We start from the raw sequence: 12,662 nt of genomic DNA on the forward strand, positions 1-12,662 counted from the left end.
ATGCGTCAATGTTTATATATTATGAGAAGACATAATTTGTTTATATGCATTTCTGGAAATACTAACTAAAATTTGTGCTACTAACACATATTATTGTGTTCGGTAAGGAGCAGGACGGCCTCGACTTGCAAATACCTATGGACGATGTAAATAAAGCTTATTTTCTCTTAAAATAAATTTAAATATTTGTAATGTCGGTTACTCAAGTTTTATTCTTTTTCTTCTTCTTTTCCTTCTTCTTCTACTTCTTCTTCTTTTGAGTGGTAGTAGTAGAAGTAGTAGTAGTAGTAGTAGTAGTAGTAGTATAGTAGTAGTACTAGTAGTAGTACTAGTAGTAGTAGTATAGTAGTAGTAGTAGTAGTAGTAGTAGTAGTAGTAGTAGTAGTAGTAGTAGTAGTAGTAGTAGTAGTAGTAGTAGTAGTAGTAGTAGTGTAGTAGTAGTAGTAGTAGTAGTTGTAGTAGTAGTAGTAGTAGTAGTAGTAGTAGTAGTAGTAGTAGTAGTAGTAGTAGTAGTAGTAGTAGTAGTAGTAGTAGTAGTAGTAGTAGTAGTAGTAGTAGTAGTAGTAGTAGTAGTAGTAGTAGAAGTAGTAGTAGTAGTAGTAGTAGTAGTAGTAGTAGTAGTAGTAGTAGTAGTAGTAGTAGTAGTAGTAGTAGTAGTAGTAGTATATTTTTTAATGAATACCTATTTCAAATTTTATCTAAAACACAATTCACTATTAAACCGTATTAAAATTTCACTTAAAAGAACTTTCACATTGTTTTAATGACTTTAATACTAGATTAGTAATCGTCAATAAAAATAAATGTGTGACTTACATCAGACATGGCCTGACACCCCCTCCCCCATGTCACAAACTGTCACACTTTATTACCCCCCCCCCCCCCACCTAGAGCGTGACATACTTTATGGACGGCCCCGTAGTAGAAGTGGTATGGATTTTTACTCTGTATTGTAATTTAGATAGTCACGCCTTGCAATCTTGATATATTTTAACATATTTTATTTAAAAGGTCTTTACTAACATTAATATTAACCCTTACAGTGTTACACTCATGATAGTAAAAAAAAAATCAAGTGTTTATATAGTTAAGTTTGTTGCAACAAACGCTAGACTTTCCGCCGGAGAATTTACTTGAACCAACCGCAGTTTACACCGTTCAACATCGCTTATTTCCTTTTCCGTTTCCGTCAAAATGGTAAACACACTGATATCGCAAATCGCTTTATGTATCTTCAATGATCTTTGTAAAAGCTTGTCAGACTGATCAAATATCTGAACGAAATCGTTAGATAAAAGCTATTTTTAAAATTGAGCGTAATAATAGTCATGTTTAACTCAATTTATATTGAACATTCGTGTCTTTAGCCATTGCACTGTGGACTTGCACAGAAAGTATTGAAGCTAAGCTGTAGGCATTCAGTCCTGAAGAACCTGTCTGTCATCCATTTAAATACAGAACGTAAAACATATCTAAATCTGTTATTGAATGAAGTTATTTTTAAACTCTCGGGTTGTTTTCAAACTTCATGTTGATTAGCGAAATTATAGCTGTCATTTTTTCTCAAAAAATTTATTTTAGTTTTACTTAGCTCATTATTTGATGCGTGGCTTTATTGAACTTAAATCAATGAAGAATTTTATGTTTTGAGTAATTACTTTACTGCCTGAAACGTGCATGTTTTCATTCCTTTGTACACTGATCTAATTAAAATGTATCAAATAGTTATACAGTTTTGGAAAAAAATCAAATAGTTTTAATCATAATGTTTGAAATATTATTGATCTTGTTCATAGAAAACTAAGAATAGCAGTGTAGTTTTTTGTTTTTATTTGGAGACGTGATTTTCACCCATTCATAATAATATAAAGTATATATTTCCCCCCAAATTATTGCCTAAAATTAACAATTTAAGGCGACATAAAAAATAAATTGCAACATTTAGTTTATCTCCCTATCCAGCTCTATAAGTTTAATCTATGGTGGAATAACCAGTTATCGAAAAGTTAGAAATTACGTTAAATTACCTTAAAATTGAAACACTTAAAATGACAAAAACATTTTGTTTTAACAAATGACTAACAGTACAATCATTGAATAACTTATCTGTAAAGTTTTCAAGCAAAAATCCTTCAAGAATTCATAACAATGATGCCCTAGTTATTATCACCTCTAGCAGACAAAACAAAATGGCGGCCGATGTAAACATGACCTATTAGCCGACACTTCATAAATACTACTCCAGTATATACAAAGTCACATGACTATCACGTGACCCGGACTCGGCAAACAAATATGCGTGTGCTGCAATCAAAATTGTAGTCTCATTTATAAGACGCGCAAAGAATTTAGAGATACTTTTTATATATTACCCATATAAAAAGTAGCTTAATATTTAAGAGCGTCAAAAATTTGGACTATCAAAATTGCAAACGGAAATATGCTTTTTGGTGTGTAAATGCACGTTTTGATAAATGTATTAAAAAGTAATAGCAAAAAACACATAAAAACGTGTAAATAACAATAAATGCATTCCTTTAACCTGTTTTTGGCGCATTTGTTTCAAAATAGGCATGTAGGTCATGGACTTCATGTGTTACCATTTGTTTATCAATGTGACGTCATGCGCACTTTTGCGCATGTGCATACAGAACAAAAACAAAACGTCCGATAATAGGTGCTGTTCGATAACAGGTACTTGCACGATAAGTAAATAAATATTTAAATAGTATTAATTGATATGTATATTTAACACACTTTGTCAATACACATGTATTAAAGTATTGGTAAATAAAAAATAACTAAAATGTCCCAATTTTAGTAAAAATTACACAAATGTTCACAATTTAAAGGATGACAGCCTGTTGGTGAAATGGTGAAATAAAAACACTGAAATAAAAAAAAAATAGTATACAAGAAACTACCTTAGGGTTGCAAATCGCCAAAATTGCATTGGGCGATAACAATTCCTGGTTGGCCATCAAAGATATGATTTTCATGCAATTGGCAATTGAACAAAATTGCCCTTCTGATTTTCAAATGCACTCTAAATTCCTGTTTTCAGGCCGTATAAATTGCAAGAAACATTTTCCAGAATACACAGATAACACTTCAGATAACAGATAAAAATACTGTAAAGCCCCTAAGGGATAATGACGCCCGCCTGGTTTTGGTCGAAAATCCACATGGCTTATCCCTTATTGGTCACGCTTTACACTGAGATTAAACATTTGGATTACTCTGCCATTTACGTTATTATTGCAGCGATTTTTTTCCTTCTTTATTAAGTACGGGTAAACAACACTTTCCCAATTACGAAAAAACTACAAATTTCCCAATTGCTGTCCAAAAAAATCCCAATTTAAGGTAAAAAAAAAGGTTTTTTTTATTTATTTTTTTGAAAATGCATCATTGAGTTAGTTTCCCTTTGTAGCTTTATGACTTGAACATAGGTAAATATAATATTGACAGCTTGAAAACACTCGGTTTTCAATTTTAAAGTATTTGGGAGCAAAAAATCAAATAAACCAATTTTCCAATTTGAGGTTTTCACAACTCGATTTTTCCCAATTTTGAGGTTTTCACGACTCAATTTTTCCCGATTGGACCGGTACGGGTACTTTTCCCAAAAGGAGAACGAAAATCGCTGTATTGTGTTCATACTTTTAAGCAAAAATAAATGCGTCCTTGCACAACAACTGACCTGTTAACTTTCTGTATGAAACAAATAAACAGTTCAATGTACAATTTTTTAGCCAAGGGCTCAGACTATACAATTTTGTCGCAGACTGTTCTCATTATGTTGTTTTTTCAAAACAGATATATTTTGAATTTACTAATCTTTGTGCCAACTTTTACTGATATATATATATAGAATTTACTAATCTACGTGCCCGCTTTTGCATCATCATATTGCACATTCTCTTACTGTCTAAGAATGTTTTTCCCTTTTTCGTGTAGGTGAACGTACCAAAGCAGCGGAAGACCTTTTGCAAGGGGAAGAACTGCAAGAAGCACACTCTTCACAAGGTCACCCAGTACAAGACTGGAAGGGCTTCTTTGTATGCACAAGGTACGTGCACTAGAATATCAAAGCAAGTTTCTACTGTTCAGCAAAAATGCTCATGTCCCTCGTGCTCAACTGTTTAAATTGAAATTGTCATGGTCAACACGGCATGCTGCATTGAATATTGTATTTCTGCAGTGTTTGAAATTCGCACTAGCCCGATAGCCCGGGGCTAGTTGATCTGGTTTTGGGCTACTGAATTTCCTTAGCTACTAGCCCGATCTACTAGCCTGATCGGGCTAGTGATTTTTCCAACTTTTGCAAATTAAAAATATTTTCATCCATCGTTAGAACCATCTTTAGCGTTTATTTAGCGTTGTATCGTGTTTCCTCACCCTCCCGATTATGTTGACATGACAAGAGTTTGAATGACGATTTTTTTATACAGTGCATTTAAAATGCGGATCTACCCAGGTTGTTCAATATGCTGTACTTTCAGAAAACCGCACAATTCTACAAATGTTTTAAATGTCCACCATCTTCAGTTTTTAATGATCTATTGGTGAATTAAAGCATTGCATTATCATATTTTAAAAGAATAAGTCAACCAAATTATATATTGATTGCGTATTTGCTTGGTTACTTTTTACTGTTTTTCATTTTTGGCAGTCAAACGATCTGCATATTTTATTTCACGTGCAAACATCATATCTTGATATGTTTTTGGACCGTCGTTTCCGGATACAGTATTATCTGTTGATTTTAATTTATCTTCGACGTTCTTGATAAAAAATATATATAATGATGAATACACATGCGGTGTTACAGATGGTCTGGTTGATAATTTTTCACATTGTACTCACCAAAGAACTGTTATTTGCAATCCTTATCAATTACACCTTACCTGCAATAAAAACTATATCCAGAACTGTCAAAAATGTAAACTTCTTTTAAAACCTTGTGATAAACAGTTCAGGCTAGTAAACTTTGGTTCTGGCTAGTGAAAAATTCCATCTGGTAGCCCGAACGGGCTAGTGGTTTTAAAAGTGAAATTTGTACACTGTTTCTGTCAAAGTTAGTATTTGTTAGAACTTTCTTCTTGTTTTAAAGCAGCTCTAAATTATGTCTGGAATTATTAATGCTGGTTTTGAAATGATTTTTATTCTACATGTAAGAAACAAACTAATTGTGCTGAAAAATAGTCTACACAATAATGTTGCTAAATGTTTGAATGTTCTAAAGATGCACTAATTTTAAGGTCCCTTTTGTGTTTTTTGTGTTTCAGGCAAGAGGCGTTACGACAGAAAACAGAGTGGATATGGTGGACAGACTAAGCCTATTTTCCACAAAAAGGTTTGTTTGTATTACTTATCTAACTATTAAATATCTAACTCATCACAGTGTGAACTGTCAAGCCTGCATAAAAAAATGTTAATTTCAAGCTCAACTGAGCACAAAGCGCTGAGTCTGACATGGTGAATTACTGTGGGCACCTGTTGTTTTGCATCAGTAGTCATTCCTTTTGTGTCACATTTCATCAAATTTTAGCTCATTTTTGAGACCAGATTATTCATCCAATTGTAATGAAACTTGTTCGTGATGTTTATCTTGTCAAATCAGGGTCAAATACATCTATCCGTAGGTCACCAGGTCAATTTGGAATGTATATTACAAACAGTGTTTCTTTTCATTTTATCTTTTAATTCCTGTGCTGACAAAAAGATGTTTAGAAAGTAAACGCTTATTAGCTGCAAGCACCTAGCGAACCATAGCTTGTACCAGAGTAGCATCCATTGAATCTTACAACAACAACAACAATGGCAGCCAAATGTTTTTATGCAATTCTTTAACACTTTAATCTTTTAATTTAAGCAAGATTTTGATCTTGAAAATGGGAGTCGTGATATTACAAAGTAATTATCTCTCAATACTTAAAGGATTTATGGAAAAACATTTCTCCCGGGGGGGGGGGGGGGGGGTAACTTCCTAAATACGGGTATATAGGGGTGTGCCGATTTTATGGGGCGTGTTTTTCGACTAAAATTATAGATATGGGTATCACTATGGTTTTGAGCATCTAAGTATAGATATGGGTATTGAAATTAGAAATTTGCTTGTATATAAATGCATATAGATTTGAAAGAATCAGTATCAAAATGGGTATGATAAATGTCATTCTTGTATATAAATGGGTATCAAAAAGTAAATTTCAGTAGCGAGAAAGATATAATAGCAAATTCAATAAGTTATTAAGTATACTGTATTGATATGAATGAGATTAAAATTCTAGTATGAAATGTGTCCACTTTATCAAATTATAGTATTTAAATGGGTCCAGTTTATCAAACTTCTTGTATTAAAATGGGACCACTTTCTCAATGGTATCGTATACAAATGGGTATGCTTTTTCAAAAATCTTGTATCTAAATGGGTCCACTTTATCAGAGTTCCAATAAAAAAATGGGTCACATTTCGGAAGTCTCAGCGGGACATCCCCCCCCTTCCCCCTCAGTTTCGGTCCCTGTCTAGATGTCTAGGTCAAGTTTGTATATGGATCATGCCGGGTAAAAAAACCAGGTCTCTGGGACACTAAGTGCGTTTTAAACCAAAAGTTTGTTCGGACCATAACTAAGTCATTTTTTGTTAGATTTTAAAATGACTTGGTCCATTTGTTCACCATATGGGACGGTGTGTCAGGCAAAAGAAGAACATCTATATCTCCAAAGTGAAGGTCACACTTGGAGGTCAAAGGTCAAAATGCTTGTCCGGACCATAACTATGTCATTTATCGTTAGATTTTAAAATGACTTGGTACAGTAGATTTCGCTTAATTGAATGACCCATTTGTCCCATCCGATTATTCAATTATCCGGAGTATTAAATTATACAGAATCAGTTATATTTTCAAATGTTATCACTAACCGGGTGTAATCTTCCTGGAAATTGTGCTTTTCATGCATAATCAAAACATCGTTTCGACACGTAAAGCGTTTAAAAAAAGTTATTATTGGAATTTAATATTGAATCCATTATAAATATAATATAAATGTTTTGTTGAATTCCCAAATGAGAATACAAATTGTGTTATCCAAAACACACTTTCTAGCTTTAAATAAAACGTCCACATGTATCTCCTTTGCCCCCAACAAAAAGCTAGCGAAAACTATGCAGCAATGTACAATGTCACGCCATATGGTGCGTGTAATGATTTTTCCTATATTCATTTTATTGCTTACCCAACGCTTAAGCTAGCAACATCTATTGCTCATGTATTGTCCTGGTAAAAAGCGCGCGAAAATTAGCGTGGGTATATATACACTGTCGAAGGAAAACTTTGTAGCAAGGAGAATGCTGTATCTTTGACGTTACACTCTTTCAGGTAGTTTAGTGTTGAAACAGATAATGTTCTGTGTACTGATTTACCGGAAAATCTGGTCAATACTGGATTTAATTTTGGTTATTGTGAAAACATGATCAGCAGTGTTAAGACTGCGATGTTTTGACAAATGTGCGTTTTCGATTGTTTGACATCATGTTTAGATATGATTTACTTTGACGCATTTGTGTAGGTTTATATACACAAACTGAGAATATAGTGTCACATTCTATCACCTTTTGCAAACTGTCGAACAAGACACGTCAACAGTTTGTTTTCGGCAACACACTCTTTAATTGTTTCCAAGCGACAACAAACTGTTGAAATGTGTTACTCGACAGTTTGCATTCGATATTCGCCCCTGACTGCACACCGGAGACTCCAGTGTTTGCATTGTACTTGCTCGCATACATGTACTACACCTGTTAGTCACGTGATGCTTGACAGACGCTGCATACATGAATGGTGTGAAATGAAAACAAAGGCTGTCAATTGAGCGCGTCTGTCAAAATCCTCAATACGATTTGTATCCTTGGAGATTTATGACATTCTTTGCTGGATTATAGTGTACACTAGAAAATATTAAAACACTCAAGAAGTCACATTTTTGGTCCACATCTTCATGAAATTTGGTCAGAACATTTGTTTCTTGGATACGACGGTTGAGTTTGAAAATGGTTCAGATCGGTAAAAAAAATAAAATAGGCTGCCAGGGCTATTCAATTAACCGAATTATGCCATATTTTCTATCAGAATATGTGGAATATTTACAATGGGAAGAGATGCAAATGGTTTGGTGTTTTCAATTTCTATTCAATTAACCGAATTATTCGATTATCTGATATTCAATTAAGTGGAATCTACTGTACATGTGTTCACCATCATCAGACGGTGTGTCAAGAAAAAGAAGTACGTCTATATATCCAAGGTCAAGGTCACACATGGAGTTCAAAGGTCAAAATGCCCATAAATGAGTTTGACCGGGGCCCGTATTCACCAACCAATTCTTAGACTTAAGAATAAAGAATAGACTTAGAACCAAGAAAAATGTGTTCAGTGTTTGAATATATGCAGGCCTCCACTGGTGATTATGTCATTAACAAAATGTTCTATATGAAGAATAATATAGATAGAGATTTTAACTGCAGAGTTTGACTCAAAATTAAAGAAATTCTTGAATATTCTAATTTAAAGAATTTTCTTTATTCTTAGACTTAAGTCTAAGAATTGTTTGGTGAATACGGGCCTGGGCCATAACTTTGTCATTTATTGTGAGACTTTAAAATCATTTGGCACATTTGTTCACAATTGGACGGTGCGTCATGCAAAAGTAGTGCCTCGCTATCGCAAGGTCACACTTTTTGAGTTCAAAGGTCAAAAATGGCCATAAATGAGCTTGTCTGGGCCCTAACTATGTCGTTCATTGTGAGATTTTATAATTATTTGGCACATTTGTTCACCATCATTAGACCGTGTGTCATGCGAAAGAATTGCGTCCATACCTCCAAGGTCCAGGTCAGACTTTGAGTTTAAAGGTCAAAAAAGGCCATAAATGAGCTTGTCCGGGCCATAACTATGTCGTTCATTGCGAGATTTTAAAATCAATTGGCATATTTGTTCACCGTCTTTGGACTGTGTGTCATACGAAAGAATTACGTCGATATCTGCAATGTCAAGGTCACACTTTGAGTTCAAAGGTAAAAAATTGCCATAAATGATCTTGTCTTGGCCATACCTATGTCAGTCATTGTGAGATTTAAAAAAATACTCGTTACATTTGTTCACAATCATTAGACAGTGTGTCATGCGAAAGAATTACGTCAATATCTCCAAGGTCAAGGTCACACTTTGAGTTCAAAGGTCAAAAATGGCCATAAATGAGCATGTCCGGGCAATAACTATGTCATTCACTGTGAGATTTCAAAATGACTGTACATTAATTTTGTTTCACAGTCATTGGATGTCGTGTCATGCGAAAGAATTCAAGAGTTTATTTAAAGGTCAAAATGGCCAGAAATGATAATGGCATAATAATTCTTAAAATCGCCATAAATTAGCTTCTCTTGTTTTGTGAAGACAGCGTGCAAAATATTGTGTTTCAATGCAGCATGTGTGGGTATACGTAACGTCTGTGACAAAGCTCTAGTTTCACAATATTCACTGTGTCTTTGATGTATGACCGGATGTCAATGCCAGCTCAATGTTGATTAGCCCAGCTTGCATGTGCATTTCAATAACAATCACAAAGAACATCAAAAACCAGTGCAGGTTAAAATGGTGGACGTTTTCAACATAACATTTAAGAGATTTTAGCATTTTCACAAATCAGACATTTGTGTCACCAAATTTTCAATATTTTCGCAAATTGCTCAAATGGCAAACGACAGGACGGGCCCTGAATCGCTTCAACATTTGGACACTTGAGAGTTGTGTATACCTCTGTTGATTTGTTTTACACAGTGACATTTGTACCTCTGTTGATTTTTTTTACACCATGACATGTATTGGTTTTCAGGCTAAGACCACTAAGAAAATTGTGCTGAGACTGGAATGCACCAGCTGTAAATACAGGAAACAGTTGCCCCTCAAACGCTGTAAACACTTTGAACTGGGAGGTGACAAGAAGAGAAAGGTATGGGGTGCAATCAGTTATAATGAAATGAAATTATTCCATGGGTTAAATTAAAAAACTAAGTGTAACTCATATGTTTGTTATAAATAATGCTAACTTTCATAATGATGTTAGGTACATTTGTATTGGCATTATCATTGGTTACCCAGCTTGATAATTCTATGAAACAAATGGTACAAATGATAAGTCTTGTGTACAAAGTACGGTCACATATTAGGCATCGTATTTACCATCAAGTTAACAAATGATTTGGTCATGTTTTAATTAAAGGTTCATAAAGTATTTTATGAATTACATTGTAATTTAAAAACATAATATAAAACACAATCCTTATTGATATGTTATATTCCTCTTGAGTAGTGGATAATTTTTATAAAGATTTTAAATCACAAATAATATAAATATATGACCATGACTCATTGAAATTAAGTAATAATCTGTGGTCTTTAAGATAATTTTTTTCCCAAAGTTTATCGTCTGTACAGTACTACACATCAAAATAATTGATTGTGTTGAAAGTGTGAACCACAGAACCAGTCATCCAGGGCTATAGATAACAAGCGTATTTAAGCAGTTAAAATAACTAAAAACGTAATTAAATTCAAAATAAAGCGTACACAAACGCAAATACAAATTAAATAACGTAATTCCTGTAAAAAACCTTGCATCACGAAACGCAATTCTTACGAACACTGGGCGTATTTTTTAGACTAGTTTTTTGCCATACAAAAATGTACTGGATAGTTTATGTGCCGTCCTATGAAGAAAAGAACGCAGTCTTTCCAGTGGTTATCAATCTTTGGGACATTATTGTAATTATTTGTAGACCCGTCCAAATTCTACTCATTTAAGGTATTCAACTCAAAATGACCCGAAAACGGGATGCATCGCTTTGAACAGCCATAACTTCATCAATTGTGCCGATATTTTCACGAACTTTGTCTTATTCAACGCAAATATGAATGAACTTTGATCAGAAATTAAAATTCCATTTGTATAAATAATATAGTAAGCTTTGTAGATTTTTATTATATTATATATGTCATTCCCTAAATTACCCAATCGAGTTAACAAATCGGGGGTAAAAAACCTAATTAAGCTCAAAAGTAGGGGTTGAAATTTTTGCTTAAACTATTGAATTTACAAAAACCCCATTGTTGTCAAAAACAGGGAGTGATTACCCAATATACCCCAAAATTTATCTATAGCCCTGAGTCATCTTAAAAATAATGGTTCTTTTTGAGCCCTGGATTTCTGATTGACTGTCTAAAATTCAAAATTTGCATGCTATAAATATCTTTAAAACGGACAATTGATGGTGACTTTTATTACTTGCGAAAAATGTCAAAAGACTATGTAGCATGGAAAGTACATCAATACTCCTTAGTACATAAACACTTTTGTGTTACTTAGAAACACTATATGAACAATACTGTATTGGGGTACATGAAGCAGGAAATATTTGATAAGAACGTATCAACTTCACAACTTATAATGAATTACAATATTTACCTGTGTTTGTCGCATGTTTAATCAGCAAAACAATGGTGACTGTGTCAGCATTTTTTTCTGTAATGACTGCTTCATGTGCAAACGTTCTATCAAGGGATTTCACATGATCTCTATACCCTGTATAACTTAATTTGTGTACAAATACTATATGCCTAGCAAAACCTTGAACATGTGATGCTCATTGGTGTAAAATTTGTATGATTTATCAGCAATTACACCAAAAGGGCATTTATTTGGGAGCAATACTAATGTGAAAAAACAAACTTAACTTGACAAATATTTTATTTTATGCAATTAAAGTATATTTGCCATGCTATGGTTCATGATTTCTTTTTGGATTGTCTATAAGTAGTTGTGCAAAATAATTTTGTTTGGTTACTGTAGGAAGATCATTCTTTACCCATATGTTTAATATATGTTACTTTATTTTTCAGGGCCAGATGATCCAGTTTTAAGCTGTCTGTCTGTAAATAAAAAATAAAGAGAAAAACGACAAAAATGCTTATAATTAATAACTAGAATATATAAATAAGTGTTCCGATCATGTTGATGTTATATTACTGTGTAATTAACCTAACTACATAAAACCCTAACTGTTCTGACAACTGTTTATATACTTCTGTTATTCTGCGTGGTCTTTTTTTATAGGCTAGATAGTACAAAATAGGTTTTGCCAAATATGTTGATTTGATATTTCTTTATTCGATTGCTTTTAAACCGGTAATTATAATTATTGATAACATCAAATGACTGTTATGCCGGATACTAAACTATAAATAGAATGTATACCACTGTATTTAACTTCATTGTGCCACTTTTGATAATGCCATATATTCAAATCAGTGTACACTTATCAAATTTTTAACGTCCTTTAAATAAGCAAGACTAACATTTTCTCATTAGTCTCCCTTGGTCAACCAAAACAAAAATAATTTTTGAACTGACATGAGATGAACTTGAGTTTCGCTACACCTACATGACCATGTATTTATCTTTAATTCCTATGAATTTAGTAAAACCCACGTAACGGTGGCACGAGACACGCTAGGCATCGATTAAATGTGGACTTGATAATCGTAACGAGTCTGGACACTGTGTTCCAAATTGTGGATTCCAATATGGCTGTACAACACTTG

General features: G+C 33.5%; 1 protein-coding gene across 1 annotated transcript; it reads left to right on the plus strand.

Moving 5' to 3' along the window:
• The first annotated feature begins 137 nt into the window (after nucleotides 1-137).
• On the plus strand, nucleotides 138-12,025 carry LOC127849710 (uncharacterized). The gene is made up of 5 exons (XM_052382456.1): nucleotides 138-146; nucleotides 3,961-4,072; nucleotides 5,292-5,359; nucleotides 9,898-10,014; nucleotides 11,961-12,025. The coding sequence occupies exons 1-5, from the start codon at nucleotides 138-140 to the stop codon at nucleotides 11,979-11,981; spliced, it is 327 nt and encodes a 108-aa protein (XP_052238416.1). The 3' UTR covers nucleotides 11,982-12,025.
• The last annotated feature ends 637 nt before the right edge of the window (nucleotides 12,026-12,662 follow it).

The sequence above is a fragment of the Dreissena polymorpha genome, chromosome 11 (genome assembly GCF_020536995.1).
Source record: "Dreissena polymorpha isolate Duluth1 chromosome 11, UMN_Dpol_1.0, whole genome shotgun sequence".
Lineage (NCBI taxonomy): Eukaryota > Metazoa > Mollusca > Bivalvia > Myida > Dreissenidae > Dreissena > Dreissena polymorpha.